At 46.6% G+C, this 26,359-nt stretch overlaps 1 protein-coding gene across 5 annotated transcripts in view; it reads right to left on the reverse strand.

The window, feature by feature from the left end:
- CREB3L1 (cAMP responsive element binding protein 3 like 1) overlaps positions 1–26,239 on the reverse strand; it is a 62,179-nt gene extending 35,940 nt beyond the window's left edge. For 3 of the 5 annotated variants that reach the window (XM_057365165.1, XM_057365176.1, XM_057365158.1), the window contains exon 1: positions 8,555–8,744. In XM_057365165.1, coding sequence (XP_057221148.1) covers positions 8,555–8,662 — 108 coding nt within the window. In that variant the 5' untranslated portion in view covers positions 8,663–8,744. Of the gene's footprint in view, positions 1–8,554; positions 8,745–21,485; positions 21,553–26,151 lie in introns of those variants that run through there. The other 2 variants (XM_057365187.1, XM_057365196.1) reach the window with 2 other exon arrangements.
- Positions 26,240–26,359: the final 120 nt, after the last annotated feature.

Raw genomic sequence — 26,359 nt, forward strand, 5'->3', positions numbered from 1 at the left:
ATATCATGTATAGCTGCAAGGTCATTCACAAAGAGTCCAACCAGGGAAGCAAAGTTATAGCTCCAATGGATCTTTCCTGGCAGATACTTACTGGTAAAACCCCACTCCAGTCTCAGTTTTTGTTAATCTGCTTCACCCATTGATGATGCTTCTCCTTTTCAGTAAGAATAAGGATGTGCAGTCTTTTATATTGAGGAAAAGCTGCATCACTGCAAGTGACACCCTGAGGATCACACACTAAGAAACTGGCAGAGCAGGGCTAAAATACAGTTCTTCCATTCCCAACAAGCTCACTGCACCATTGTCCATAAAGACAGGAAAAACACAACAAAAACAAATCCAACATCATTCAGTTGGCAATTCAGTATTTGTGGCTCAACAGCACCTCATTAACTCTGAGAGTCTGCCACATTTGCTTGGAAAGAAGAGCCACATTTCCAGCACTCCCTGGGCAAAGAGCTCTCAGATCAAGAAAGTGAAAAGTCTTTGAAAGAAACCTTCCATCAACAGTCTCTACAAATGTCAGAGCTGGTTTCCTCCTCCCTGAGCTGCCTGGCTTGCAGTCCCACCCCCTCGGGCATCAGTAAGCTCAACCAAAATCATCTGCCCAGCTCCTTCCTTCAACTGTCAYGAATTTAGTGGACTCATTCATCATCAAGCTGCTCTGACATGCAACAGTTAACTCTTGAGGCTCTGGAACTGGGTCCTCTTGTTCATCCTGGTTTCCCTCTGCCTCTTTCCYCTTCTGGAGGAGAAAGCTCTCCTCCCAGTACTGAGAGGGCTGCAAATATTGCAGAGCTAGGAGCAGGTCCTCATGGTAGACCCTCTAAGCCTCAGAGATGGGTTATTCTTGAGCTGCAATGCTCCCCCTGGATGTGCCATGCCATTGAAAGGAGAAGCCAGTGACCCCATGACACCACACTGGAGAGTCAGCATGGGGGATGTTTGGGCATTGGTCTAAGAAAGGTCACCTGCAGAAGGGATGCTGACAATCCGATAGTGTCCACAACTAATGTAGTATCCAGTYTCCTCCTGTGTAACACAGTTGGTGTCAGGCCCAAGTTGTAGTAGTCCTCCAGCCTTAACTGCCAGTTTCATCCCAAGGGAGCCCTGACATTCCTGTTGCAGGGGAACTCCTGACACAGATTGCTAAGCTGAAAGCATTTTGTTTTGCCTCTATTCTAGGAAAAATGCTAACTTCATTTTAAGCAGATTTTGCTAATCAGGTCAGCCAGACTGACCTAAACGAACATTTTTCCTAATCAAGACAAAGTCACAGTGTAAAGAAGCCAAAAGCAACTTTGCTGAGGTAGTCAGGGGTGAGTTTCCTCTGCAACAGCCTGGATAGTGATCGTAATAAATGACCTCACATAAGGCATCACCTTTGAGCTCTAAAGATGGTACTAATTACTTCAGTACTGGCTTAAATTACATACTAGTTTCAGGGAGAGTAGCTTTGCGTAGTGCTGCACAGGGAATTTGTGCAGCCATAGAAAGTGAGAAGATAAAACAGAACAAGAAAGAAAGGAAGAAACAAGTGAAAGAGTGTGTGGATATGTGCACTTCTAACCTTCATGAGATCTTGTTCTGGCTGAACAGTGTGTCAAGATCAGTGTCAAGAATCCATCACTTGGACACAGACCAGACCAGAGCAGCACTACATGATTTCAAAGGCAGATTGCCCTGGACAGGTTTAAGAAAATAAGAGTCAAAGGAGAAATACAAAGAAAGAGAAAAGAAGTCAGAAAGGGATGGGTGAGAGGATAAGTCTAGAATGTTCAAGTCAGTTCAGGAAACTACAGGAAAGGAAAAGTTTGAATGATGTGACCCTACAGGGAAGCAGAAGTAAAATTTGTTTTCTTGAGCAGCTGGGAATAAGTTAGAAAGATGTAAACACTGCATGGCAGACATGTAGGGAACAACTGGGTTAAAAGACACAGCCTGCCTTCCAGCACGCTACCTGCAGTCCCCTGCCACTCTAGCCATGCCCTTGGCTCTTCACAACCTTTCAGCTATTTCTGCTCTGAGGAACGTTGCRAAACATGCAGATGCCAACCCAATAAAACATCTAACAACTTACAACACTAAGAGAAGAGCTCCAAGCAAGCACCCAGTCTGTCCTAGCGCCAGGCTAGGCACTACTGGATCGATGATTCCAGAAAGAGGATACCAACCTACATTAAGGTTGCTTGTACATAAGGCACCTGCTGCACTGGCACAAAGACAGTGCCAGCATGGGAGTCAGCTGAGAAACATGGCTTTGCTTTCACCCTTGTTTTCACTTMTCATCTCCCATGTGGAGATATGAAGTCCCAGCAGTTCAGATGTGTAAGTACAGCCCCTGGCAGAAAGCTGGGATTGGTAGAATGCAGTTATCCCAGGACTAAGACTGGCTTGGAAGTGAGGACTTAACGCACTTGGCTCCTCCAACAGACATGTCTTCTGAAGAAGAGCAACGCTTGCCTGAGAAGCATAGGTGACTGCATTGGACCTCACAGCACAGACCTGGAATTTCCCTGGGAATTCTCTGAGCCAAATTAGGCCAAGAGACAGGTTTTGGCCATTTCTTAGGTGAACTGTAATGGTTTGATTCATTGCTGATGCCCTATCTGTTTTCCTGTAACTCTGCAACAAGGAGAGTCACCAATTGGCTTTTGTAAACCATCTGTTTTCTTGCAGTGGACTGTCACAACAGGACAAGTATGTATAGGTTTTAGTGTGTTACCTCATCCCTTCCTTGGAATGCACTGGTACAAGTCAGTCTTGAGAATCAAACTGCTGTATCAAACACAATCCTGCCTGTGGTTATGCACAGAGGATTTGCCATGTGGCCGTCCTGAAGACAACTCCAGAGAGTTATTTTCATTTGCTTCTTTTAACACTGAGGATTCTTTAAATAATAAGTAATTACTAAATGCTAATTAAATACTACAGTCTTAAAACCTATGTAGAAGTGCTGAGGAAAAAAAGGGAGCAAGCACAGGAATAACCTTTCTCAGAGGAACCACAATAGTCAGGCAYAGAGGTGTCAGCTGGGCTGTATTTTAAATAGTATCAGGAGGAGGTACAGTGGGCCAGTCTTAGAGGTGTTCTACAGTCTGATCTATACAAATGAGACCTCAGGTTTCCCCCTCTCTGAAAGTGGTGGTGGCATTGAATGGCTGCCTTATGCTAGAGGGGATGGGGATCACCTGGCAGACATGGTCTGAGCAGTACACAACTCCAGCATCTCCCAGCTGGTGCTGCTGACACCCTCCCTTGGTGGGAGCGGACTGTGTGCACAGATGTACTTCCACCTCCTGCCAAATGCTCCCTTTGTTTACTCTGCAAGCACTTCACCAAAGACTTTCCTGCTTCTCCCCACCAAGATGATGGCTCTGTCTCCACTGTTTAACCCTGTTTTGGACACGTGCCTTCCTGCAATCCTGCTCTGAGTTGCAGCCTCTCTCCTAGTTCTGGCCCAAGAGCACAGTTAAAGGGTTCTCCTACTTTGGCTGAGATGATAATTTAGGACAACGGGTTCCCAGCACATGCAGGCAGTGGTCCAACAGATGAATGTGCTTATTTAGGAACAGTATCTCAAACGTTTATCAATTTCCTGGCAGGTAGGGCACACAAATGATCCACAGTCTCCGGACGAAGAGTCTTTCAAATGAAGTTCAAGTCTCTCCTCCTCTTCATTACCAAAATGGAAACATTTTTCCTGATAGTGACTCTGCAGTGATGATGCTCAGAGACCCAGATTCGGAGACCCATGGACCCATGTTCAGCTCTGATTTCATCCCACTGCCTGCATTTCTGCAAGTCTAAGTCCCACCATGAGACAGTAAAGGAGCAGCAGGATGCGAAGTGGAGAAGCCATGAGATGGATCCAAAGAGACTTRTGAAATAGAAAGATCTGGGAACTAATCTGTTTGAATTCATTTCCATCAGGCCAGGTCTGATGGCCCCACCAAGTCTCTGGGTATCTGTGCTCCAGACCCTASAAGAATCTGGATTGCAAGCTCCAGGAAAAAAAATTTAGAAAATAGCCCTTCCATAAATATGTTACTGATCAAATTTTACCAGGCACAGGAATACAGGGCCAAAATTCTTGCTGCATGTGTCCCCATGAGAGATTACCATCAGTCCCAGAGACCCYGCTTTCCATTACAGCAGAGCTCTCCTGGAGCAACTGGAGGACATACAAAGTGAGTGACCAAATCTGCCTGAGCTCTCCATCCTCACTGTGCACCGAGATGATGAGTTTACAGAGCATGAAACTCACTYAGACCAAAGGTCAGTCCAATACTTAAGCACTACTTAAGTGCTATTTATGTCCCTGTAGTAAGCATAAGAGGAATAAAAGTGTGTACAGGCTTCCTGTGAGAATGACAGTCATCCATGGTGAATAGCCTCTCTTCATCTTCAGGGGAAGCTTCCCCTGAGTTGCACCAGCACCACTCTCAGCCTGCTCACTATGTACAGTCCTGCCACTCTCCTCCTTCTGCAGGTTGGGACAATATTAAGGAAAGGGCACACAGTAAGCCCAATACACAGCTTACATTCTAGGAGCAAACCCACAGAGACAAGCAGTTCCTTTCCCATTCTGCAGACCCTTTGTAGGCTCCAGAAAATGCCAATTGTCACATTGCCTGGGCATACAGGATCACACAGTGAAAGAGTGAATTCCCCAGAGGAGCTGGGTTAGCACTCCTGAGACAGCCTGAACAGCCATTCTGCAGCTTCTAATAGCAGAGACCTGAGTGAAATGTAGGCTATTATTTTGCCTTGATGTCTCTTGAAGGAGGTAAAGTATATACTTAAAAAAGCATACAGTCAAAATAAAGCTGTGTTTATCCAAAGTCATCTTTGAAGGTGKTTTTTTGCAATATAAAACACAGAAAGAGAGGAAAGAAACAAACTCACTGGGGTACTGGGTTAAAAAGAAACACATGATTCCTGTTTGGCTGGTTTATTCTGGCTTCATTCTGAAACCAATGTCACAAACCCAGTAAGGCATAGTGGTGAATCTGACTCAAAAGATAAGTCTTTTGAAGAGTTTCACAGCACTGATAAGAGCTGAAAGAGAAAGTAAGAGCTCTCTGAGTGCAGTTGGAATGGACCGTAAGCAAATAGATGGCTGCTCACAGAAATGACCAGAAACGCTGGACTGGGCAAGACACAAACAGGTGAAATTGATAAACAGGCACTGCATGAAGGATTAACTTCATATATGGTAGGTCCTTCTGGGAGAATAAGATGAACAAAATTGCCTAAGTTCAATGGCAGTATGTGCCTCTTGGGCAAAAGAAGACTGACAGTGCTACTAGTAGCCATCCTGTGTAGGTCTGGTTAACACAATTTAAGTGAAGAGAAGCATTTTGTGTCCCTTGGAGATTTCCCTCCAATTAACAAGCAAACACCACTCCTCGTGAGATTTAAAAAAAAAAAAAAAAAAAAAGACAACCAACCAAAATCCTCACAATGATAAATTGTTTCCTTATACCCAGTCTAAACTGCCCCATTCCAATTTAAAACCACTCACCTTCCTGCCATGCACTTATGAAAGAGCCTGGCTCCATTTTCTCAGTAACTTCCTCACCTGTGCAGGTAGGTTTCTTCTAGGCCCTCCTAGAGCTGCCTCTTCTCCAGCTGAGGAAGTCCAACTCCCTCAGCTACTCTTCAGAGGAGAAATTCTCCATCCCCCTGTTACCTTGGTGGCAATCCCCTTGATGCATTCAGATTTATCCATGTCTTTCTGGTATCAGGCAGCCCAAAACTGCACACTGTATTTGAGATACAATTTTATGATTATCAAGAAAAAGTGGATAATCACTCTCCTGTGTCCATCTACCACCTCATTCCTGCTCCTAGCTGCCTTTGCTAGTGGGGCACAGTAATTCTCCATGACCATCCATCCATTCATCCATCCATCCATCCATCCATCCATCCATCCATCCATCCATCCATCCATCCATCCATCCATCCATCCATCCATCCCAGGGGCAGGAGTCGGGATTTGTTCTTGCTGAATTTCCTGTTTGTACCATATCTCTCTGAATGGCAGCCCCCACACTTACTCTTTTTTTTTTTTTTCTATTGCAAGCACACAGATTTTTCTGAAGATGCACATCTACAGATGTGCCTTCATTAATTCTTTGTCACAGCTTCAGAGGAACAATAAAGAGAACCATKTTTTAAAAGATGAAGATGACTCATTAGGACTGCCAAGGTTGAGGAAAAGAGAGTAGTTTAGACACATGCAATTCTTGCCCTAAAGGAGCACAGACTSTGCAGTAAGGTTCATCCATCTTTTCTTTCTGCTTCTTTCTTGAAAAGAGGAAATCATACTCAGCAAAATTTTCATACTGACATTTTGTGGCTGAAATTCCTGGCCTCTTTTAAGAAAAATGCCTGCTGAACAATATCTGGAAAAGTTTGCCTATCTTTGAAGCAAAGGCATTGGCAACTTTGGGAGCTATTGTGCATGGTGATGCTTTGCACAGTTCTAGTAAAAAGAACTTCTCCACACATTCCAAGATCCCAGGAGATTTGCTTGATTTAGTAAGAAAATCCAAGTGTATTTCTTCCATCCTCCCCATTGTCATGAGGAGCGAGAATAAAGAGGGCGATGCATTATGTTCTGGCTCTTGTACCACCAACAGATTTGGTAGGTGAGAAGTGCCTACAGGATCTCTCATATATACCATCTGCAGGAAGTGAAAGTTTCAGCTTGACTCTCATTCCAGCAGAARTTTGTAGTGCTGGCAGTTGGGAAAAAATCCACAGGGGAAAAAAAAGCCTTTTAAAAAGCACCTTTCTGCTGTCAGCTGAGCACAGCGATGTCTGAGTCACTGCAACATAGTTAATGAGAAGACAAGGGCAAGCTTCTTCCAGAAGCAGCTCTCCAAGCAGAAAAACGATTTAAATGAGGCAGGACAGAGCCGGCCTGCCCATGGCCACCAGACACTTTAAACACACTGTCCTAGCAGGTGGCACCAGATGGCACTCTTACACAAAACCTTCTTTTTCACAGGGTCTGCTTGCAGGCAAAAGTTGTTTTTAACTATAAAAATGTACTACCTATATTGGTTAGGGGTTCCCTGACTTCTGACCGCAGCCCATATTGCACGTCAGTAAAATGGCTTGTGCAAATACATACTATTTTCATTTTGGTAAAGAAATAAATGGTCTTGGCATAAAGCACTTCTTATCAGCATACCTTCATCGACACTGGATATGAATAGAATTAGGGAAAGCACAAAACTCCTAGCAATACGTCTCTCAGATATAAGCGGGCAAGGTGAGCGCTCAGTCTTGGGATGATGTGCCATTGGAAGGTCTGCTGGAACACTACAGGATTCTGTTGCCTCCAGCAAAGCCCAGTAGAGTCAACCCTTGAGGCACAATGGTATCTCGGAAGTCAGGAGCTGGCAAGGTCTCTGAGAGATGGGGCTGCCTGCATAATCTCTTTACCAGACTCTGTGAGCCTGTGCCTGGTGCAGTGCACTTACTATTTACGCAAATTCTGCATCTCTACTGTCTCCTTCACAAAGGAGGCTGCATAAAAGGCTTTAGATATCTTTTGCGTGGCAAAGCAGAAGCGGATTAATCAGTGGATTCCCCCTCCCTGTTCCCTGCTCCCACTGCAAAGGCAGTCTTCAGAGACGCTCAATGCTACACCGGGAACGYGGGAGGTGCCAGTGCTGTGAAAGGGGAGCAACAAACCATGGCTCAGATCTCTGTCGGGGCCAGGCACACTGTCCCACAGCTGCAGCCTCGCAGAGGCCGGCAGAGCTTTGCGTGCAGGCAGTCTCCTGCTGCCCAGCGCCAGATACCCTTGCTCCAAACCACCTCTGGGGCTCTTCCCACTTCTGCCTCAGGGTTGGGTCCTGCCTGRCAGAGGGGCTGCAGGATCAGCAGCACAAACTCCCATGGAAAGCTCGGGCTGTACAGCAATGCATCTGTGCATACTCTCAGGGAGAGCTGCTGGACTGAGGACTCGCCTGACTCCTGGGAGAGGCTGGGCAGTTTCCCTAGAGGTGAACAATGCCCCTTTGGTTTCTTGAGACTGGCAACACATTTTCCTCCCAACTCACTCTTCCCCTTCACCCTTCTCTCCAAAGTAAATCAGCCCAGCCTAAGCGCCAAGCGGTAGATGCATCATATCCCAAATGCCACTCTAAGGAAAAGTTACAGGCAAAGCAGAGCAGAGGCGCTGAGCCCAAGGCTTTCCCGATGGCAACCGGCCGTGCCTCCGGTGCTGTCCGAGTTCACACACGGCAGGTCGTACAGCTCCCGCCTGGCACCGCACACTTCTCTCCAGCCACCAGGCTCATAAAACCGTAGTGTAGAACAACCCTGAGATTCCCCGGTGGGGTCTCCTCGGGGAAACCGCGTCAAGGCCGCTCCACAGGGGCGCTGACAATGTGCGACGGCAGACACCCGGGTACCTGCATCTCCGGGTCACCCCGGGGCAGGGCGGACACCGAGGAGAGCCTGCCAGCATGTCCCGTCCCCGCTGCCGGAGCCGGCCCGCCGGAGCGGGGGTGCTCTGCTGGTGGTCCCTTACCACATTGCTGAGGAAGTCCGCCTCGCTGAAGTCGCCGAAGTCGAGGAAGCCGGTGCCGGCGGCAGGGAAGAGCCGCTCGGCGGGGAAGGGCTCTAGGATACTGTCCATGGTGCCCGCGGCGCCGGGGCTCGGTCGCCCCTCGCGCTCGGCCGGCCGGGCTCACTGCGGCCGCACGCTCCCGCCCGCCCCCCGGCGGTCGCTGTCGCCCCGCCGGGCGGGCACGGGAGCGGAGTGCCGCGCCGGTGCCGCTCGGGGCGGCTGTCAGTGCCCCGCTGCCGAGGGGCCGGCGGGCGGCCGCGGCACGCCCCCACCGCTCTCCGGGAGCCGCCGAGGCGGGACTTCCCACGCAGACACCCCTCCAGGCAGCGCCCCCGCCTCCCGGGCAGGCCCCGCACCGCCGCAGGGGGGCGAGGCGGGCGGCTTCCCGGGGCTTCCCGGGGCTCCCCGGGGCGCCACCGTTCCTCCCGGCGCTGCGCAGGGACCCGAGGGTGCTGCTGGTCCCCGGCAGAGCCGTGTCAGTTTGACGAACTGAACAAACGCTCCTTTCAGCTACCGACCGGCCGGCTTTAGCGGCTCCTCTGCATCCCTCGGGCAGCAGCGCCGGGAAAGATGTGCATGCCGCGGGGTCGGATCCTCGAGGGCAGCCGGCAGGGAGGTCCCATTGCCCCCGCTGCCCGCCAGCGGGCTTGCAGGTAGGCCTGGCTGCAGCAGCCCATGTGGCTGCTCTGTAATTAAAGAGTTGGGCACCATTAAAGAGCTTCCGAAAGATTATATGGTTTCAGATAAATAGGATTATGGATCCCTGTCCTCTCTGATCATTACTCCAACCAACACTCAGGAAAACCACTTATAATAATCCCGTTGAAGAAGCCCTGATGTTTTATTAATCTGTCCCTGCTTTCCTGGCTCCACAGAGAACAGACTGGAGTCCAAGCTCCAAGAAGGGACTTTCTTGGTCACAGACATCTGGAGAAAAAAACCCCAAAGACAGCAGTGCATCTCTCCTGGAGGAAAAGTGGCTGGAAGTTTCCAGCTGTGAGGGTCCTGGCAAAGAAGTGCTGATTCAAAGCTGGCTGGAGCCTGTKCTTGAACTGGACATTAGATACTCATCCATTCACGCTCTTGCTTCACATTCTCCGTGGGTGTCAGCACAACCCAAGGTGCTCCTTGGCTACTGGTTGCACAAGCAGCCACATCCTGCACACAAAAGCCTTTATACTTATACACACAATGAGCTCTTTCAGTTACATTTACTTTTACCTAATGTTTCAGTCAAGTGTAAAGAGCCTTTGGGTAAAAGGTCAGATACATAAATTCAGCCAGGATGGAGTTGTGCTGAGAAAAGAAATGCTGTTCCTACTTCCTGAATGGCAAAAAAAAACTCTTTGTTAATGTGGATGCCAGTAGGTTTAAAAAGGGAAACACAACAAGCTTTGCCGTTGTAAGATGGGGAGAAGAAATATGTCCACACTTTTCAGCAAGAAGTAAATCTGTCTCCAAGCAAGAGGGAAGATGTCTTTCCTTTAACATCCCAGTCAGCAGGGTTCTCAGCAGCAAGGAATAGATGGGCTGAGTCCTGCCATAGCAATGGAGTGACAGCTTAGGGTCACAGAGAACCGACAGACCCACAGCAGGGGCAGCTTCACCGCCTGCCACTAACCAAACATGGATATTGCTTCCTTAACTACGAAGACTCACTGGTGAAACCAAGAGTTTCTGGTTCAGTGCCTCACCCAAGCTAACACAAGGAAGCCTCTTCTCAGGACACACACTCTATTTATCCTCAGGCTGAGGAAGCTCAGATGGTGTCAGCAACGGTTTGCACAGCATGGGTGGCAGTGTCACCAGAAAAGGTCAAGCAAAGAAACTTCACTTGTTTGTCTGTGCTCTGAAGGAAAAATGCTTTGGCACAGTCACATAGGAGCTGTGAAATACATTCTGAAAAATAAAGGATCTCAGAAAAAAAGAGAAATTGCCTGGTCTGAAACCTGCTTCTACTCAGTGCTTTTTGCAGAACTGCCCAGATGCAGCTTCTCTGCCTACCACTGCTGCACCTTTGCAGGCAAGGAAGAATTGTAATGAATATCCTGTTTCAGTGTTAAACTGGAATGCTGCTCTGTCCCATCTTGGAGAGCTCTGATGGGGACCCCCATCCCTAGCACTTKTGTGGAGCTTTGAAATGGACACTTTGCTTATGTCAGACAGGAGCGCTGTTCACTAAAGGCAATGGAAATGTCACCTCTGTGGTCAGAGAGTATTGCTGCCGTCTCTCTGGARCCAAAAAGGAGAGGTATTTCTGCAGGCAAGCAATTCTGTGCTCCAGAAGAGACTTGGAGACAGGTAAATTGTTGATAGGTGAAGGGAGGCAATTGCAATTCAGAAAAATTCARATGTGCTGCTGCAGCTGGCTGTAGGTGCCTGCAGTAAGGGTGAAAAAGTGCAGACTGAGTGCCACTGCTGAAGCAGGAGCCTGGCAACTGCTATGCTTGCAACACAAGCAATCTGTTGAATGATGCATCACCCTTACTAGAGCATCTTTAAAATCAAGGTCTGCAGCCATCTCTTGGGACATAGATATGGCAGAGCAGGAAGCAACTTTGGAGCAGGGGCTGAATTACATGACCATTCAAATTCCTTTTCAGCCCCATTTTCTCTGATTTTGTACTTTGCTTTATTTGCAACCTGAATACAGCAGGAGATTAAAATAGCAATCAAATATGTTCAGAGTGAACAAGTGAAACAAGGCAACAGATAAGTCTTCCTGGCCTCATAATATTTGATGCTGCAAATGCACACATATTTGATGCTGCACATGTACATTAGCAACCAAGCTAATTTTATCACTGCTGAAAAGTAAGTAATCAGTTAATTTCTCATGAGAAAGGGATCCCATTCTCCTGTGCTCCATTCTGCCTGGTCCTGCTCCCACTGCTTGCCTTTATGSCCATGGAGTGAGAACTGCAAGCCTCATCGTAGCACTTTGCATTTACTCTGCCTTCATCCTGCACTGTTTTGAGCAAGACATGCAAGAAAAGGTAAGCAGGCCCTGCGCTTGAACACGTGGACAGCAATCCAAGCCAATCTTCAACCTGCCAAGCTGAAGTTTTTCGTTCCCCCACCCAGGACCATGCTAGGAGGTTTCACAGACTCTTTGAGGATGAGTGTTTCTTGRGGAACATAGGGTGAAATGTCGGTGATTTTTGGTCTGCTGCATGCAGGCTCTGTTGTTACAGGAGGAGTCATCTGCCTAGYATTTGCTGCCTGGACGGCCGGTATGGGAATGATTCATTCTGTTGGAACTGCATTGCTTTGGGGGTCAGACTGGCTTTTCAGTACTGCCACCACAGACAAGCTTTTACTTCAAGTCTGAAAGATACCATTTCTCCTGTTTCTTCTTCCAGAACTGGTGGCAGAAACTGTCTATTCCATCCATAGGAATACCAGTCACGCAGGCGCCATACTTTGGTGCTTCAGTTACTCTTTGCAATGCTCCTGCCTTATTTTGCTTCATCTTTTCTCTGGATTTGATTACTTCTCCATATATTGCTTTGGTGTGGTTTTGCTCAATGTTTTTTGCACCACAGACAGAGGGAGCAACTGCTGCATTTGTAGGTCCCTCTGGTCCTGAAGACCCACTGAGAACAAGATGAGGATGGAAACGGGACTTTTAGGCTAGTTCAAAGAAGAGTTACTGCAGTCCCCAGACAAGCTCTTAGGAGTCAGGTTATGTGTGTTGGCACAAGTAGTTACATATCCAACATTTGTTCTGTGGTTTCTTCATTTAGTTTTTTTATGAGGACAATTAAAAACCCAGGAAAAAAATTAAGATAGAGAGGGAGCGATACAGCAAAACATCCTCTAGCAAAAGGTAACTTTTGAGAAAGGACTTGCAGTGCTGGAGCCTTTTTTTGCCCTCTGATCCACAGCCCTGCCTCATCCAGGAAATCTGTCTCCCTTTTGATTTCCTTCCAGCAGCTGGTTTAAACTCTGTCTTGCACACACACTTCTCCCTCCTCCTTCAGCCACTTTCCATTTCCTTCCTCCCCCTGTGAGCACTCCCAGCCAGGTACCCAGCACACCTGCTCCCACTGCCAGCAAGCAGCAGTGGCACAGGAAGAGGAGCCAGCACAGAGATCACAAGCCTTGCAGCTCCCTGCTCAAACCAGAGAAGGGGGCAACACCTGTGAAACCATAGTTTTCATAGATCTGCTGCCACAACTGAAAGAGGGAATGAATTATGTTCTGTGTGTTCCTTTGTGTGCAGCTACACAGAATGTCAAATTAAATGTCTGCCTGCAAGGAGACACATTTCATCAGTGACCACCAAATCCAGGTAGGTATAAGCCATGCTGGAGCACTGCAGAGAAGTACAGAAACACACGTGTGCATGKGATAAGGAAATGTGCACCACAACTTGTTCTTTCCCCCCCCCCCCATTTTGCTTGGGAAGTGGAGGGGAAAGTGAAGAGCATATTAATTGCATGTTTGCATATGGCAAGGATCCATGAATKCTGTGGTTTCAGTGAGCACCCTAATGCTATGTGGGGAATGAAAGGGAAGCCACAGAGCTCAGCACTGCAATTATTATTCTTTCTGGGGTACGCTTAGGGCCTTTGGACAGATTTAAATCAGCTTTGTGAACAAGGAGTGAGTGACAGAAAAGAAAGGGGAAAAGATCTAGGAAATGGAAAACCTTGAATACAAGACACCTGACCCTAGGAAAATCCCTTCATTGGACCTTTTTAGCCTCCTGGGAGTGTGGCTGAGCTGCCGGTGGCAGAATTAGGTATGTCAGAAAGCAAAGCCCCCATATAGAAAATGGATACTGTAACAAAAGATGAGAACTGAAAACTCACCACTTTGGAAGTAACTGATACAGGAGGAAAAATCTCTTTGTAWTTTTTTGACTTCTTCATGGCAGGCTAAGAATGTTTCTTTGCCTTGTCACATGCAATCTCCCCTCCCTGCTCTATACCTCGGAAAGWGCATAGGCTGTCAATTTCCCTGGAGAATCAGACAGCTTTCAGCTGAATGGGTGAAGACTAACTTCAGTATGAGGGCATCTCCTTCCAGCAGTTTGTTAGCATTTGAAGGCACTGAGTGAATGGGAAGTTGCAGGACAGCAGAAGAGGGTGGCTGTCTCTGCTTCCTATGTACTACTTTTTATTTATGGGGCTCTTAGCCTTCATGGTTACAAGACCTGCTTGCAAAAGTGACCCAGGCAGACTTCATGGGGCTGGAGACAACCTGAAGAGTCATTCTTAGGGGGATGTATTGCCTTATGGCTCCTTATCATTTCCTACAACTGAAATCTTTCACTAGGAAGGATGAAGAACTGCACACTGAATTTTACCCCACGAAGGAACTTTGCATCAAGAAGTAGGAAGTAAATGGCTTTGGTACAGGAGGCAGCTGAAGAGCTGCTAGAAAGGACTGGATGAGTCAGGGCAAGAGATGGCAACAACTCTCCTCTGACATACTGTATGTGCCGTACAGCGTCAGCTCCAAACTCCCAGTTACCCCCGTGATGACTAGAGGACAATCCATGCAGATTTGTGCCACTTGACCCCTGAAGCATAGTGGAGAAGTTGAACAGTCACATCTTGGCTATATGCAACAAAATCTGCCCTGGTCAGAACAAAGCAGATACAGCACACACAGGCTGGTCAGGGGTGTGGGGGAGATGATGTTCCCTGTATTCCCAAGGGTTAAAAGCAAGGTCCAGGTCCACAAGAAATCCTGTGAGGAGAAAAGCACAACCCAGCAATTCAGGCATATCTCACCCCCGTTCAAATGACATTGTTTTGGTGCCATCTGCCTCACCCCTCAGTGGTAATTACAGACTTTCACTACAGGGGAAAGAGAACATGGTGGAAGAAACCTTCATTACAGACATCTCCTAGAGAAAATTAACCCCAGTGTAATGTCTCAGGCACATAGCCAGGACCAGCCACCAAAGCAAAACACATTTTGGACAAAAATAAAAGGGGGAAAAGTGTTAAGTGATTTGGGATGATCAGAAGCCCACCAGATTGGCTGCTATACAGCACTGGGTGYGGGGAGCACTTTGGAGGAACTGGAATGCCGCCCTGCTTTTAAGTGGTGCGGTTTGCATTTACATTCTTCCTTCCTTCCTCCTTCTCTGTTGCTTMTTTTCCCTGATGTCTCTATGTGTCCCTTTGTCACCCCAGCAAACACCAGGGAGCTGGGAATGGATGGTTTCCCTAGACTTCCTAGCTTGATGTTTGTCAGAGGGGTAGATAAAGCTGTAGGTGTCCTTGACTGACCCCTCTCCCTTTTGCACACCTAGCTTAAGATACACACTCAAGAACCGGTTTCTTGTATTCAAAGCTGAGGCTTCCCTCTCACCTGTCTGTATCACAGGGGCCCAAAGTTTGAATTTTGTTAGCAAGGATGCAAGAGGGTTTTTCTTCTCAGTAGGCTATGCATCTGTTACAGTCCATGAYTATTTCCCCTTGCTGTGGTGCATCTGTTGACCTGCCCACAGGTCAACCTMTGACAAAAAAAATGTCTGATTCCTGCTGCTTTCTTCCTCATCCCAACTTTCTGTTGACAAATGGCATAGCTAAGTTGCTCTCTTTACCCCTGGGCATTCACATGTGTGAAACTGAGAACCACTATCATAGCATGGTTAAGTCAGTGTTTGTGGGAGAGGACATTTTCCTACAGAGCACTTTTYTGTTGCTGGTGAGAACACCTTGTTCTTGCAGGATCTGGGGTTTGATGCTACATTAGAAAGATCCTTCAAACCAATAGACCTTGTCCCCAGGCAACTAAGAGCAGGGGTGGGAAAGGACTGGGAGGAGAAAAGCGTTCAATCAGAGTGCTATTAAGATGTGTCTAGGGAACTGGCTGAATTTTAATTGTTCTTTCCTAYTCAGTGAGTGAGCACAGGAAAAGATTTACCTTCTGGCCTTTCCATTTGGGCATGTTGACATTTCCAGGCGGCACTTTCCTCTGATGGAGAGCTTTGACGTCAGGTGGGCTGATTAAAGCCTGCAGTTCCTCTGACTCATTTGGCTGTGTTCTGTGCAAGGGGATTTGTAATGTGTCTCTTGTCTTTCTRTCATTCTTTATGGTTGGTTTTAAACAAATAAATCTAAGCTCAATTCACAACTTTAGGGAAGATGCAGCTCAGCTAAGGCTCAAATACACATTGCCATGGCAAMTGATGGTGTCAGGCACACACAGATGTGTCACTCTCAATAGTGAACTCCCCTGCCCACCTCTCCCTGCCCAGCTGGTACACGGGGCTGGGACTGATGCAGGAAAGCTGGGTGAGACTGGCACTCTCCACACCACTTGGGCATGCAGTTGTTCTTGGGAGCTGGCCTTGCTGTTCTCCGAGCCTGAGGAGAGCTCACCTGGGCCAGCCAACTGCCCTCTTGCTGAGCAAGAACTACTTTGAGGGTGAACTACCCTGGTGAATGAAGTTGTCCCTAGTGTGACTTTCTCAATTTGCAAAAAAAGAGGGAAGGGACTACTTGGATCAACAAGTCTCATACAGCTGCTGCAAGTGTGGCATGCTCTTCATGCACAAAATGAGATCTGAAATAAAGAGATWAAAATTATCAGCTGCCTTCCATAAGCCCCACTGAGCAAATAAATCCCTCATGCTTGCTAGAGAGATGCCCAGCAAGGAAATAGAGGTGGGGAGAGATGCAGTTTCCGCAGCTGACTGGGGTAGATAGGTTAGCCAAGGCAAGGCAAGGCAGTAGAGTCCCTGGGTCCTCTGTACCTGTGTCTACTTGGCATACTGAGCAGCCCTTTGGTGCTGCCATTTCCTGCACAGCTTTTGATTAATCAAGAACTGGAGYACAGCAGCAGTGCAAAACATGAAGCACGAAACATGGCCAAAGGCAGCATCACCAAGAAAGAGGCTCTTTGAAGTGCTCATGAACTCCCTGCCCATGGCTCTGCTCCTGCGGATCTCTACCATCCACTGATGATCATAGAATCATCAAAGTTGGAAGAGACCTTTAAGATCATCARGTCCAAATGTTCAYCCAGCAGTACCACTATAACCCTTAAACCACTAAACCATATCATCCAGCACAGATCCAGATGCCTTTTAAACACCTTCACGGATGGTGATTTCACTACCTTCCTGGGCAACATATTTCAATGTCAGACCACCCTAACAGTGAGAAATTTTTCTCTAATATTTAATCAGAATCTCCTCTGTCTCAGCTTAAGGCCATTTCCTCTCGTTCTTTCACTGCAGSCATGATAGAAGAGATCAGTCCTCACCTGGATGTGCTTCAGCACCTCAATGGCCTTTTTAAAGTGAGAAGCCCAAAACTGAATGTAGCACTCGAGGTGTGGCCTCACCAGTGCTGTGTACAGGGGAGGATCACTGCCCTGGTCCTGCTGACTATTCTTGATACAGGCCAGTATGCTACAGGCCTTCTTGGCCACCTGGACATACACTGGATCATGTTCAGCTGCWGTTGACCACGCACTCCTAGGTCCTTTTCTGCTGGGCAGTTTTCCAAGCCTGTAGAGCTACCTGGGGTTGTTTTGACCCAAGTGCAGGACCCAGAACTTTGCCTTATTGAACCTCATGCAGTTATATTCAGTCCACTGATTAACCCTGTCCAGATCCCTCTGCAGAGCCTTCCTACCCTCCAGCAGATCAACACTCCCACACAACTTAGTGTCATCTGCAAATTCACTGAGGGTGCCCTCTATCACGATGTCCGGATCATCAATATAGATATTTAACAGGACCAGCCCCAAAACTGGGGAACACCACTAGCAACCAGCTGCCAACTGGATTTAGCTCCATTCACCACAACTCTCTGGGCCTGGCCATCCTGCCAATTTYTTACCCATGAAGAGACCACCCATCCAAGCCAAAAGCAGCCAGATTTTCTAGGAARAGATGTACTAGAGAAATGAGAGATTCTGGTTTGTGTGGCAAACAGGGCTAACAGAGTTGCCAGAAATCTTTCTTTCTCCAAGTATCTCAGAACATTTATCAGCTTTCTCAAAGCCTGAGCACCTGAATTCCAGGGAATGTGGAAGCTTCTCACCTTCCCTGCTCCTAGATGACTTCTCACAGTTGCAGGGAACTTGGCTGAAAATGCACCCCCCTGGCTCCAACATAGGTGGGCAAATCTAGGAAACCCTAATTTACTGATTTCAATCCTATTATTTTTAGAACACCCCCATTGACTGAACTCTGAATTACAGTTTTGGTTTGGCTTGTGGGTGAGCACAACGCATATGGTATAGTGTTTGAGTGCTGTCCCACTGACCTGAGCTGCATCAGGCAGGCATCACTAACAGGCATCATATACCCTGTTGGACAGGGACACAAAGAGGCACAAAACAATTGATCCAAGAATCCAGTCTTCTCACACAGTTCTCTAGGACTGGGGAATGRTTTCTCGCTTAGTCCTCAGTTTGTAGATTTAATGCTTCCCCGTGTGGGGTGCCATCTCTTTTTTTCTACCACAGATGATTTGAAATTAACCTTACCTCCTACAGTCACTGCACCCTGCCACACTGGGGAAGTTAATAGCATCAGAAGAGTTTGAACTTGTGAAACGTTTCTATGACTGCATAGATTGAGCCACATTTCCATGACAAATCACTGAAATCTGAGAAATCTAATTTACAACACAAATTCCTGTGTTTTGTGTGTCTTTCCCAACTCAAATTCAAGTCAGAAAGTGTCTGGGTTGTGCAGAAACTTTAATCTAGCAGAACTGTGGGTGTTAGAGGGATGAAAAACAATTGCATGAAGTCTCCAGGGCTGGTCTACAATGACTCTAAACCCTAAATTGCTTATCCCGTGAACGTGGTTTACAACGGCAATGGATCCTGGTGGGGCTGTGTAACCAGCACTTAAATAAAGGGGAGGCAGCAAGACTTCCTGAATCTGTGGCATGTGTTCTGGGAAGTACTGAAACCCACTGTCTCCTCCTAGAAACAGAATTGAAGGTCACAAAGTAAAGACCCCTGCAACCAGCTTTGGCCTCTGATTAAAAATAAATCCTTTCATGCACAGACAGTGGTTTGAGAAGGAAAATACTGAACTGCAGTGAAATCTCAGAGATCTCATGGCTGGGCACCTTGGAGTGGAAATACAAGTGGCATCAGTTCAGGTAAAGCTCTATACCCCCAGCTGCTGGCATAAATATACAGGAGTGCTCCCTCCTCTCAAATTTAACTTCTTTTACAATACAACTGATTTTTATTGTGCTTTTATCTGGGATATTGTGAAAGTAACTCAGTCTTAGGACTGACAGAGATGAAAGTCTGCTTGGTCTCATAAAGCCACCTCTGAAGCCAGGAATCATGGTTCTCTGTAAAAAGGTGGTGTTTTGCCCCGGTATGAGAATTAGCATTGTTATTTCGAAGTGATGGGCGCTGCCACTGTCTCTGCCAGAATGATAAACAAAACAAAGCACTGTGGTGTGGTCCTCCTACCCCCTAGCAGGGCTAGCAGACAGCAGAGATAGTTGGGCACTTAGCAGGCTCACTTCTTCCTTCTAAATACACTAGCAAAAAAAGTGGTAAAATACTTTATATGAATGGCCTACATAACTTACTGCTGTCACTTATAACTGAGAAGGAACTGCAAAGAAAGGAACTGGAATTTATAGGGGTGAAAATATCATTCTTTATTCCAAGGGCATGGCTTATAGTCCTGTGAACCCTTTGAAGAAAACAGGTTTTCATAAAGTACCTGAAGCAGGGTTTTGAAAATGGAAAACTGTTAAGAAACCTCAGCACCCTAAACTCCACATCAAACCAGAAATGTTCCTCGTGAGCTAGTTAATATATAAATATACTTCACATCATATCTTTATTTCTGTGGAAGACCATTAAATTTCCAGGAAGTACCCAGTGCCTGCCTGGCACAGACCCAGCTGTGACCTGAACAGCAGCTGTAATGATCCCATCACAGACAGAATATTTTGCAGTATTCTACACAAATATTAATTCTGCTGCCAGCAAGTAGTTTTGTCTGGTCTTTTGCTGCCTGGTAAATCCCATGTAAATCACTCTTCCCTCTCTGCAGGCTGCCATCCTCTCYTTCTTGACCAGATACCCAGTGGATTATTTTTGTCTCAGATCACATAGTCCCAATGGTACAATTACACACTGACCTCAAAGACTTACTTTTAAAATTACCCTTCTTTAGCAAACCCTCTGTCTAGTGGGTTGGGTGGTTTTCTTATTTTTTATTTTTATATCTAAATGGTTAAATAGTGGGTGTGGTTGGGGAAAGAGGAAAAGAAGAAAGAGAAAGAAGCAGACAGAGCAAACAGTAGGGGAGACAGTTGTGAAGGTCACTGGTGCACTCAGGAGGAGGAAGTCCATGTGCTCTAAGGAGAAGASATTTGGCTTCCTCTCTTCCTCAGCAATATCTTCTCCTGGAAGGTCAGTTCCTCCTGTCAACAAATGTCATTTCACTACAGAGACAGTAACAATCCCTCTTCCTCATAGCTACAACTAGGGATTTATTMTTGGAATCACTACCTAAAACAGAGACCCAACAAACCAGCAATTTTCAAATGCAGYGTGAAACTTGGAACTTTCCTGTAAATGCTCAAAGATGTTAAACGTTTTACAAACAGAAAAGACTGAAAAGCAACTCAGAAGGGCTCTGAAGGGCCTAGAAATGAACAAGCCTAGGACAGGGGTAGGCAAACTGGTAGAGATGTGTTCACAGTGAAACAAACACATGTAGGACAGGTRTCATCTGTCCATGTTGCTGCTCAGCTGACAATTCTAACATATTTTTGAAAGCCTTCATAGAATATATAAAGTCATTTCAGGACAGATGAGCATATTCTTTGAGGATGAAGAACTGGAGGGACTAGGACACCAGTCTGTCCTTGCAAGGAAAAAAAGGGGAAGCAACTCACAGGCTGACGGGGAAAATGTCAAACATGCTGCAACATCTCACATCCAGGGTGTGCACGCTACTTTTTCAATTTTCTGCACAGTAGGGCTTTTCCCTCCACACTACAAATAGCTTTAAAACCCATCTGAAATGGTTTTATGGCTGACTGGAGCCACAGTGAGCGGGTTCCAAGTGATACAAGGAGCTTTTGGTGGGCTGGTTGTGAAAACTGGCCTTCTAATAGCTGCCTGCCACCTGGCTCTTCCAGCCTTGTGCTCCTAATGCTGTCCTTCAACCTTCACATCTTCAGGTATGCATATAAATTCCATACCCTTCTGTATACCTTATCTTCTGTGGCCTTTTCTGCACACTGGCTATGTCTCAGTCCTACCAGGATGAGCTCCCATTGTGTCAAACCTCACCAACAAAAAGCCAAAAGTAGTACTTGGAGACGAGGCMTCCAAATGGTGCCCTGAGGTATTTGAAAAGAAGGCAACTGTCACTGGGGTGAGTATGTCTGAGACCCTGCCTCAGGGTGGGAGTTYGATTGTGTAAGACAGATGTGAACACTGTCAGATTGAACATAATCTCTGCATTTTTGGTAAAGTTCATGTTCCAGCTGCTTGGGAGAAGACAATCCTCTTCCCTTTGTTCTTTCAGCAGCTCCTCTTGGACACCGTATCTTTTCTCCTTCTCCACTTACTACACCATTGCACTGGGGTGTTTCCCTGTGCTGTTGCACACMTGGCTTCATCCACACCTGCAGTGGCTGCATTTTATGGTGGGTGAACTGAATTTTGGTTTAGGGAGGGGTTTTTTTTTTGTCAATTTTGTGAAAAGCTTTTGAAGCCCGTGAAACTGAAATGAACCTGATACCTGCTGGAAGATATGACAGACTGGTTAGCACAGCCTTGGCTGGGGCAGAAAGCAGTATCAGAGCTCCAGTTAAGTGATGGCTACAAATGCTGGCAAAGGACACAGTGATGATGAACAGGCATCCGTGTACTCACCACTCCTCTCATTTGGGTTTAAAAAGCCAAATCCACCTACCAACATTTGCTGGATAGAGTTTGTTTCATGAATATCYGTCAGCAAGATGTTAGTCAAAGGTATTCATCTATAAATAAAAAAAAAAAAATAAAAAATCCAAATTCTGCTCTTTTAATGAGCTCTGGTAAATTTGCTCCCTTTTACAGTCCTGGGGTCAATCAATTAGCAACTGCCTAGGGAGGAAACTTAATTAAGCTCAGATAACACAACAGAGGTTTCACCTTCTTGCCCTCCCTCTATGCATACCTTCATTTACACATCTGGATAAAAGCTTCACTGCAAAGCCTGGAGAGAGCAATTGCTTCAAGCAGAGTCTCTGAGAGCACATCTGAGCTCCCGAAAAGCATTGCAAACTCTTGCATCATGCAGAGGCAGGAGAAAGCAAAGCAGCTAGGAAGCGAGAAAATCCACTCTGGCAAGCTGCTGCCACGGGGATAGGGTGTCACTGGGAACAACAAAAGGTGGTTTTACGAAGGAAACGTGGTGCCACGACTTAATAGTCTTCCAGCAGAAGCAGGAATCCTAGCGCTGCTCTGATGGTGCTGCTCTTGCAGCAGGAGCGAGCCAGCCATTCAGGACTAGCCTGACAAATCTGGCTCCAGCTGCTCGACTTTATTAACGACAGAAGYCCTGGAGGGGTGGGATCCAGAGGCATCACAGCGATTTTTTTCCCCTTTCCTAAGCACAAAAGACAGAAGTGGAATGTAGCTGAGGAATGCTTCGCCCTTGGAAGGGATGTAATAAATCTCCTTGGATGTGATATTTGGTTTATTTTGTGGGAGTCATTCAAAAGGAAAATGCAGATTGTGGGGCTTAGTGCTCAGCCTATGCTGGCAAAGGATTCCCGACAAAGAATGTCCATTGGCAGGGAATTTCCTGACTTTGCAAGTGAGCAAACGCCTCTTTCTCAGTTACTCTAAAAGCTGTTTTGTTATTATATAAAGGTTCTGTAAAGCAGACAGTGATCAGTTCTACTCCAGATCCACCAGAAGAAGAACAAGTAATTATCAGCCTTATTTTCAGGTGGAAGGATTTGTGCCATGCTCAAGAAAGTGCTTTTTCTCCAGAACGGTCTCCAGGGCCACAGGGGGCTGCTGGGGAGGCTGCGGTATCCACTCGCTGGAAGCATTTAATACCGTCACGCTCTGCTCCTGGGTGACTCCACCTTGGAGAGGGGGGAATAGCTTCAGAGACCTCCTGAAGTCCCTGCCAGCCCTCTGGTGATTATTACTGTATGATTTTTATTAAATAGCAGGAGTTGCTGCCTTTGGGATAGGGGCTTAAAGAGGATTCTTYTGTGCCGATCACTGGACTTAGGGATGTGTTAGCACACAGAGGTCAGGGAAGAAGAAAATAGAAGGGAACTGTTGTGCAGATGGATTGGATTTGCTGCAGCAGTATGGCAAAGAAAAAGCCCAAAGGTGACTACAGACCCACCACAGAGCAAGATAACACGAAGCCCACTGTCGAGGAGGGCAGGGAGGAGGGAATGGATTTATCTTGGCTTCTCAGGTCTACCAGAGAACTCCTTGGGAAGGTCATGAGAGAGACCAGTTGAATGGCAGTAAGCCACCTGGGAATCCTAAACCAGGTCTAAAGGGAACCTGGAAGGGAAGAGGAATTTCCACCTGTTGCAAATTACATGTTTTCAGAGTCTCCTGTCTTGTCAGGGAACACAAATATCTTMTGTGCTGCACCCTATGTTTTCACATAGAGAGGAGGTGCCTATGTGAAGCAAGTGACCTTATCAAGAAATTAGCACTCTTGGGTTATTACTGGGGCTGGACTGAGCACTTTGCTGCTGTTATCATTGCTATTGATTTTACATTTATAGAGAGCTGCAAATTTACACAGTGCTTAATAAACACAACATTTCCTGGACTGCAATGAGTATAGGAGAACTGGGAGGCCTTTWAAAAAAACCACACAACACAATTAAAAAATAAACAACTACATGATATTTCTACGTTATTTTTTCCACTACAGTCATAGGCTGACAATAAGGGGAGCTGCTACCACACTCCCATATGGACACACAGACATCAAGACATTGCAAGGGCAAACAGAACTCACATCATCCTAGACAGAATAGCAATTTTATACTACTTATCCCACCGACAGCATCCAGAGTTTTGGACAGAAAGGTGTAAATTGCCTTGGGTAAGAGTAAACCAGCAGAAGACCTTGGGTTCTACTCCTGCTGTGCCACTTAAAATTTCACCCAAGTTTTCTAAAGATGCAGCATTTTCCTCCTGCAAGAGTGAGGCCATGAGTCTTGGATTGGGATATAATATGGGACATCACTGGACTGAGGTAGCTGGGAGCAGGAAAGTGATAACTGAATTAATTCCCTCAGGACACAGCACCATTATCACCACAAATATTTTGACTGTGAACAAATTATTTGTTCATAGCTTAAAAATTAAACCCTTTTGTCTTGTGGGTTTTAAAAGAATACATTTTTTCTAAAGGGACCTCTGAGAGCAGAAATAACATCCCCCGTCACCTCCACCATACATCCCAAAGTATTTGTGTGACTCTTCATGGCAGAGAGACTGGCAGAGAGACTCAAAAGAAGGAAAAGGAATAGCAAACAATCATGGGGACCGGGAAGTTGGAAGATGCAGGGGAAAAGTGGAAGTCATGTGTCCTTGACAAAAGAGAAAGGAGCACTTGACAAAAGGGAAAGGAGCACATGCTGAATCCAGAAAATCTCTGAGGAATTAAACAGGTAGCTTGAACAATTCCTGAGTGACAGCACTGTGTTAGGCTCCAGATCTGAGTCATCACATATTGGTGATCAAAAGGGACTAGAGACAGCAGTAAGTTTAAGCCCAGCGTTTGGGAAGCGCTCAGGTAAGTGACAACAAATGCCTGGAGGTGAATTTTGAGGGAACCCCCCCAAACCCAACAAAAAAGTCCTCCCAAAACAAAAAAGACTTTAAATGCAGAGATGACGTGTTACAGCAGAAACTCTGGCAGGAATACCTGTGAGATACTTCTGCCAAGAGTTTGGGTTGTTTGCTGCGAGTTCTGTCTTCAGTCCCTCCCAAGGAGTTAAATTTCTGCCACTCTTCACTCACTGCTTTTGCTGCAGACCTGGCTGTGAATCAGGCGCACTGCTCACGCAGTTTACCTTGGCAGGCTGTGAATGTCTACTGCGGGCTACAGGGTGTGGACAAGTGTGCCCAAGCCCTTTCTGCACAGCTTCTCCATATTCTCTAGAGGCGGGCATGGATGAATGGCCCAGCCTTGGAAAATATTATCATCTCCCAGAGAATGCTTGTTCTGAGCTGTACCCAAAGGAAGCCARGCAGCACTCAGGGGAAAATTTAATAAGCGGCTGGGTGAAAATCCCTGGGCTCCACACATGGTGGGAAGCAGAAACCTCCACTTCCGAGAGGTTCACTTGAGAACATTCCCTTACATCTTAGTCTTGACACTGGGCTTTCAGTCCAGTACATSCCTATGTGCCATACACATGCCACTTACCAGATTTTTGGAATGCTGGGCATGTGTGATTGTAGCATATTTATTTGTCTGCCTCTTCCAACAGGCTATCTCAAAATACTTGACCAGGTGTTAACAGCTTGACACTCCAAGGTCCCACAGCAGAATTCCCCCAAGTACGGCGTCTAGTGAGAAGGACCTACACATCCAAATGGAGCTCTGCAACCGCCTTTACAGGCATCTTCTGAACCTCTCATGCAGAGACCAAAGGCAGTCTGTCCAGTTCTACGATCCCACAATGAACTGCACGTTGTTCTAAATACAATTTTTTATCTGTATTCAACTRCCTATCTTAGCAAAACAATCATGAGGGCTAAGCCACAGTGGTTCTGCTGTGTACAACGTTACTGCAGAGGCCTTGCCATGCTCTCCACTGAACATTTCAACTTCACTTTTAACCCATCATTGCTCCATCTGTACATCTTGATACATCTGCCAGGCACAGATCATGTGATTACATTTGGAGTTTTAGATATCAAAGTCAGTATATGAGCATATACAAGTTATTTTCAGCTTGTCTGTGACATCCAATTCCACCCACCAGGCTTGCAGAGATATATAAATCATGGAGGTGTCTAAAATAACAGGCCCTGAGGAAACATCTGTCACCTCCAAAAGCTTGTGAGGGAGGAGGATGAAGCATTTAATTCCACAACTTACTGAATTTTCATTTAGCTCAAAGAAAGCAGAGAGCAGCAAGTCTTTCTGACACAGCCCAGATGCCCTGGCAGTAGGATATTCTCATTGCCTTCACACTGCTTTTGACCTGTGAGCGTAACACAGGCAATACTGAGATACTCAGCAATTTGGATGACATTTGTGCCACCTCACCCTTATGTTCAAAAGAAATGGATTGCTTCAATTCCCTTTCGTTTCTGTGGATTTTTTTCCCCCAAATTGACTGGTGGCTGGCCCTTTGCACCCGATCTCTTAATCAAAGGAAAAYATAACTTGCTGTGCTGGAATTTACTGATGGCTGTTCTGGTCCTGAAACTTGCCACCGCCTGCGCTGGTGAAGCATGTGGGCCAGARCCTTGCCTATGCTACAGATACCCCCCTTTCTAAGTGAAAAAGAGCTGTGAAGTTGTTTATTCGCTCTCTCACTCCTCCTTCTGAAATGATCTGATCTTCTTTCTTGGACCCCAAMCCCACTCACTCTTTGCTGCTCGTCCTAGTGGAGAAAACCGCAATGGAGCAGTGTAAGAAGATGAAAGGGATCTGTCCCCAGGCCGCGGGTGCCTCAGCGGCGCTGCCGCCATCAACCCCGCCCGCCTCACGCTCGCTGACGAGGCGCCGTGAGGGCAGCGCGGGCCCGGACCGCGGCGGCTCTGCCCCCTGGCGGCGGGCGGGCGGCACTGCCGTGT

The sequence above is a fragment of the Malurus melanocephalus genome, unplaced genomic scaffold, assembly GCF_030028575.1.
Source record: "Malurus melanocephalus ecotype Western Australia unplaced genomic scaffold, MMel_1.1 scaffold_2, whole genome shotgun sequence".
Classification (NCBI taxonomy): Eukaryota; Metazoa; Chordata; class Aves; order Passeriformes; family Maluridae; genus Malurus; species Malurus melanocephalus.